At 48.1% G+C, this 5,385-nt stretch overlaps 1 protein-coding gene across 1 annotated transcript; it reads left to right on the top strand.

Moving 5' to 3' along the window:
• Positions 1-4,164: 4,164 nt before the first annotated feature.
• Positions 4,165-5,103, top strand: Olfr1416 (olfactory receptor 1416). The gene has a single exon (NM_147038.1). The coding sequence runs from the start codon at positions 4,165-4,167 to the stop codon at positions 5,101-5,103; it is 939 nt and encodes a 312-aa protein (NP_667249.1).
• Positions 5,104-5,385: the final 282 nt, after the last annotated feature.

Genomic DNA, 5,385 nt, shown 5'->3' with positions numbered 1-5,385 from the left:
GGTCATTTGTAGCATCCTTTAGTGCGACGCAGAGTGCTCATCTGCAGGTACTGCAATGTTGATGGGCACTATGTGACTATGAATCCCTGAGTACTGCACTGAATGTGTATGGATGAGTCAGTGCTCAGTCTGGTGAGTATATGTTCAGGACTTCTGTGCTAAGTGTATAATGATGAGTCCTGTGTTGAGTAAGCACGGGTGGGAGTTGAGTATGGATCTGTGAGAACTTTACTGAATGCATAGTGTCTAGGACCAAATATTGAGATTGCAATGACAAAGGCCATTACTGAGTTAGCTTAAAGAGACATGGGCTGGATGACATCATGGAGGTCATTGTAAGTGCTGCCAAGGTCAGTTCTCAGCCTTGAACCACACTGGTAGTGTTTTATAGTAGGAAACTGCTACCTTGAGACAGCCTACAGCTATCACAAGTTTGAGTTCTTACAGGAAACTCACCCTTGATGGCAAGAATCCCTATCCCAACTGCAGATCTGTCCTGTGCCATGTCTTTTCTAGATGTTTCTTTCCCATCCCTTCCTATGAATTCCAAGCTTGTTGAACCAGCCTTACAGACAGCCATGAAGCTACCCAATAAACACTCACAGAGTGTACACACACACACACACACACACACACACACACACACACCAGGCAGAGCTCCTAGACACAGGTAGCCACAAGACCTTCTCTTATACTTCTATTACTGCTATGACCTGGGTAGGCTAAGTAACTGAGTTCACCTGTCTCTTCTTTTCCTCTCTCCTTGCTGACAGTACCTAAGGCTATTGCCACTGGGGACCAGAGGCCATAGCTTAAAACAGCAGACATTTGCTCTTTGAAAATTTGGGGGATCAGAGGTTCAAAATCAAAATGTGGCCGGATTGCTCTCCTGCCTGACCTCTGGGGAGAACCCTCTCTGCCTCTTCTTAGGTCAGGTCCTCAGGCCCGTGGCTGCATGGTTTCAACATCTGCCTGAGTGTCCATGTGGCCATTCTGTCTTAGATGTCTATTCTTTGCTGTCTTTCATAAAGTCATTGTCATTGAAGTGAAGGTCCATTATCAAGGAAGTCAGAAATTTGTGAAATCTGAGTCTTCCTTGTTATCATCATGTGTATGCTATGACATTCAACAGGAAGGAAAGGACTCCTTCTGTACTCAGGGCCTGAGATCCCCTCACTGGGGGGGTCTAATGACACTACCTTCCTAGGAGACACTGCCCTTTCCCAGCAAGCATGGAACCACTGTTGTCAGCCAGACAGCTAAGTGTTAACATGATGCTTTCTTCTTTTTGCAAACCAGAATCATGGTGTCTTAGGGAGCACCCTAAAAACTGCTTCTCCAGACTTACTTTACTCATAGACTATAAATCTGCAGCTGGGAGACGAAAGGATAGACCAACCAGAGACTGCTCCACCCGAGGGTCCATCCCATAATCAGCCACCAAATGCAGACACTATTGCATACACTAGCAAGATTTTGCTGAAAGGACCCTGATATTGCTGTCTCTTGTGAGGCTATGCCAGTGCCTGGCAAACACAGAAGTGGATGCTCAAAGTCAGCTATTGGATGGAACACAGGACCCCCAATGGAGGAGCTAGAGAAAGTACCCAAGGAGCTGAAGGGGTCTGCAACCCTATAGGTGGAACAACAATATGAACTAAACAGTACCTCCAGAGCTTGTGTCTCTAGTTGCATATGTAGCAGAAGATGGCCTAGTCAGCCATCATTGGGAAGAGAGGCCCCTTGGTCTTGCAAACTTTATATGCCTCAGTACAGGGGAACAACAGGGACAAAAAGTGGGAGTGGGTGGGTAGGGGAGCAGGGAGGGGGGAGGGCATAGGGGACTTTCGGGATAGCATTTGAAATGTAAATGAAGAAAATACCTAATAAAAAATTGGAAAAAAAAATTGCAGCCGGCTGGCCATCAGCACTGACATAGCTTCAGCAGCCTGAGTAAACGCCCATCATTCTAGTCTGCCTTCAGATTTGGTCTCTACCTCACCTCAAGCTGTGCACCTAGATGCAGTGGGGCTGTATGACTGGACAGATGCACAAGCCTTACTGTGAGGTACCAGGGGTTATTCATGGACAACTACAAAGGAGAGACATGAAGCCTGAGCTGAGCAAGTGTAGCTATCAATGGGTGGTGGAGGAAGAAGCTGGAGGAAGAAGCCCAGTCACTGGCCCAGACACCGCAGCATATGAAAGCTGCCAGCCAGCAGTTAGGGGGATGTGACTACATCAGTGTGTGAGAGTAGCTCTATGATCAGTCTACACAGTCAGTCTTCTAACATAGAGGTGGTGTGTGTTTTGGGTGTTAGTAGGAAACAGGTCTGTGCCTATGTTCACTGCCACTCTGGTACCTGCAAGAACTATCTGTGGCTATGGGAGCCAGTCCTGGGCCCAGATCCATCCACCTGAATGAGCAGTGGCCTTGGCACTGGTTCCTCCATTATTGAGAGCCAGTAGGTGTTTGTTGCTCCATAACCCCATGTTTAAGTTCCATTGTTGGAGGGGCCATTGCTCCTGACTTCCCTCCTACCTGCCAGTTCTCCAGGATCCTGAGTAGCCTCTAGAGCCTCCTTCTGCATCCTGTTTGGTTTTGGGTCAGCTTGGTTGCCTGGTCTCTAGACCTCGTACCAAAGCTTACTACCTGAGCGATAGGAAGCTCCGAGGCTTGTGCCATGTGTGTTCATTGTCCACCTTAAGTTCAGTCTGCTTTGGAACCCTTGTCCAACTCTATCAGTGCTTCTGAGACCTGGGCCTGATCTCTATTTCCATGAGTGGAATAGCTTCTGCAGGTGGCAATGCTAAGACCTAGCTTTCTCGTGTTTCCCTTTTTTTGGAGCTGCAATGGGCATTTGCTGCACCTTGGATCACTATCCCCACAGCTTGGTCCTGACCTGTCCTGATTCCACCCAACGTTTCTGGTAACACCGTGAGCCCTCCCTGCCGGAGTCTCAATGGGGTGCTGTTCTACCCAGTTTCCCTCTCTGATCTGTGTGCTTCAGAACTGCAACTGTTGCCCAGAAGAATATTGGGTTTTGTGGTTTTTTTTTTTAATCTACTGAGAGACTAACTCTCCCTCAAAGTTTTTCCAGGAACCTTCCTAGACTTCCTTTGGCCTCAGTTTCCCTATGTTCAAATTTAGCTGGCTGGCTGCCCCATGTTCAAATTAAGCCAGCTCCCTAGCTGCTGCTCCAGTCTGTATCCAGGAAAGGCAGTGGTGTCGTTATAAACCTGTGGAGCAGTGCTTCCCAACCTTCCTAATGCTGCCACCCTTTAACGCAGCTCTTCACGTTGTGGTGACCCCCAACCATACAATCATTCGGTTGCTACTTCGTAACTGTAATTCTACTGTTATGAATTGTAACGTAGGCATCTGATATGCAGCGTATCTGATATGTGACCCACAGGTTGAGTACCACTGTGGTGAAATGTCAGGATGTGTGAGCAGATGTGCATTCCTGCTGGGGTGGGGTAGGGAGGAGGTGGTCACACAGTCAAGGGGCCTTGGAGTCCTGACTGAGTCACAGCAACCTCCTAGGCTGTCATACTCACATCAGAAGCAGAAGCACAGTCCTCTCTATACTCTTTCTTCTAGACTAAGGAGCAAGGTCGTGTCTATATTCACCTCTACAGGAGAGCACACACAGCCCTGTCTATACCAGCTTTCTTTCTCCATGGTAAACGTTTATGATACAAAAGCACAGCAGAACAAACACTACTTTGGCATCTCTGATTCAAGGGAAAAATATATAAAATAAGTGTTATCATGTTTGCCATGATTGAACAAGGGGTTGGTGCTGATAGTGGCTGGAAAAAAAAGCAAGCATGCCCTTCCTAGAATATAAACCCTACCCAACAAGACAACAAAGAAACCCATTTCCGAGCCCAGCTACTCTCCTAGTGAGCCACTGTAGGTTTCCTATGTCTTAAATATCTATCTTCAACAGTTCCCCTTGTCTGTACCCTCTTCAGTAGACACCCAAACACAAGTGCACAGGTCTTCCCAGTTTAAGACCTGGCAGAATAAATTCCTATCACAGGAATCAGGAATGCTGTCTGTCTTCCAGCTGACATTACAAGCTGGCTCCCTGTTCTCCCATGAGCTGATACTTGGCCCTTCCTATCGGCCTCTTGATCTTTTGCAGGTGCACAGGGATGAGGGGGGAGAACATCACCAAGGTCAGCACCTTCATCCTGCTGGGCTTCCCCACAGCCCCTGAGCTGCAATACCTGCTCTTCCTCCTCTTCCTGCTCGCCTACCTCTTTGTGCTGGTGGAGAACCTGACCATCATCCTCACTGTCTGGAGCAGCGCCTCCCTCCACAGACCCATGTACTACTTCCTGGGATCCTTGTCTTTCCTAGAGATCTGGTATGTGTCAGACATCATCCCCAAAATGCTGGATGGCTTCCTCTTGCAGAGGAAACGCATCTCTTTCATTGGATGCATGACTCAGCTCTACTTCTTCAGCTCCCTGGTATGTACAGAGTGTGTACTCCTGGCTTCCATGGCCTATGACCGCTATGTGGCCATCTGCCACCCCCTGCGCTACCAAGTCATCATGACCACAGGGCTGTGTGTCCAGCTTGTGGCCTTCTCTTTTGCTAGTGGCTTCACCATCTCTGTGATTAAGGTCTACTTTATCTCCAGCGCCACCTTCTGTGGCTCCAATGTCTTGAACCACTTCTTCTGTGACATCTCCCCCATCCTCAAGCTGGCCTGCACTGACTTCTCTACTGCAGAGCTGGTGGACTTCATCCTGGCCTTCATCATTCTGGTGTTCCCACTCTTGGCCACCATTCTCTCCTATGGCCACATCACCCTGGCTGTGCTGCGCATCCCTTCAGCCACAGGCCGGTGGAGAGCCTTCTCCACCTGTGCTTCCCACCTCACTGTGGTCACCTTCTTCTACATGGCCATGATCTTCATGTATGTGCGACCCCAGGCCATTGATACCCGGAGCTCCAACAAGCTCATCTCTGCTGTGTACACCGTCCTCACGCCCATGATGAATCCTTTGATCTACTGTCTGAGGAATACTGAATTTAAGGATGCTGTGAGAAGAACTTTGGGATTGGGAAATACTCCCCAGTAGATATCTCTATTGGTAGAGATATCTGTAGTATTCTCAACAGTAATTCAAGTAAAACCTCTTATACCACCCAAATCTATTTAACATTTTAACGAAATTTAACAAACCTGTAAAACTACCTACAGTAATGAGCCTTCATCCAAATGTGCTTTCTGAGTGTGGACTCAGGGAACCAGCTCCCAGGTAGATCATTGAAGTTCACCCCCCAGTGACCCTCTCTGCCTCAAGAGAACCGCTATGCTGGTTTCTAATGCCACAGAGTAACTTGAGTGTGTTGAGTTTCAT

Source organism: Mus musculus, chromosome 1 (assembly GCF_000001635.26).
Source record: "Mus musculus strain C57BL/6J chromosome 1, GRCm38.p6 C57BL/6J".
NCBI lineage: Eukaryota > Metazoa > Chordata > Mammalia > Rodentia > Muridae > Mus > Mus musculus.
The sequence above is the reverse complement of the archived record's forward strand: the minus strand, read 5'-3'. Positions and strand labels throughout refer to the sequence as shown.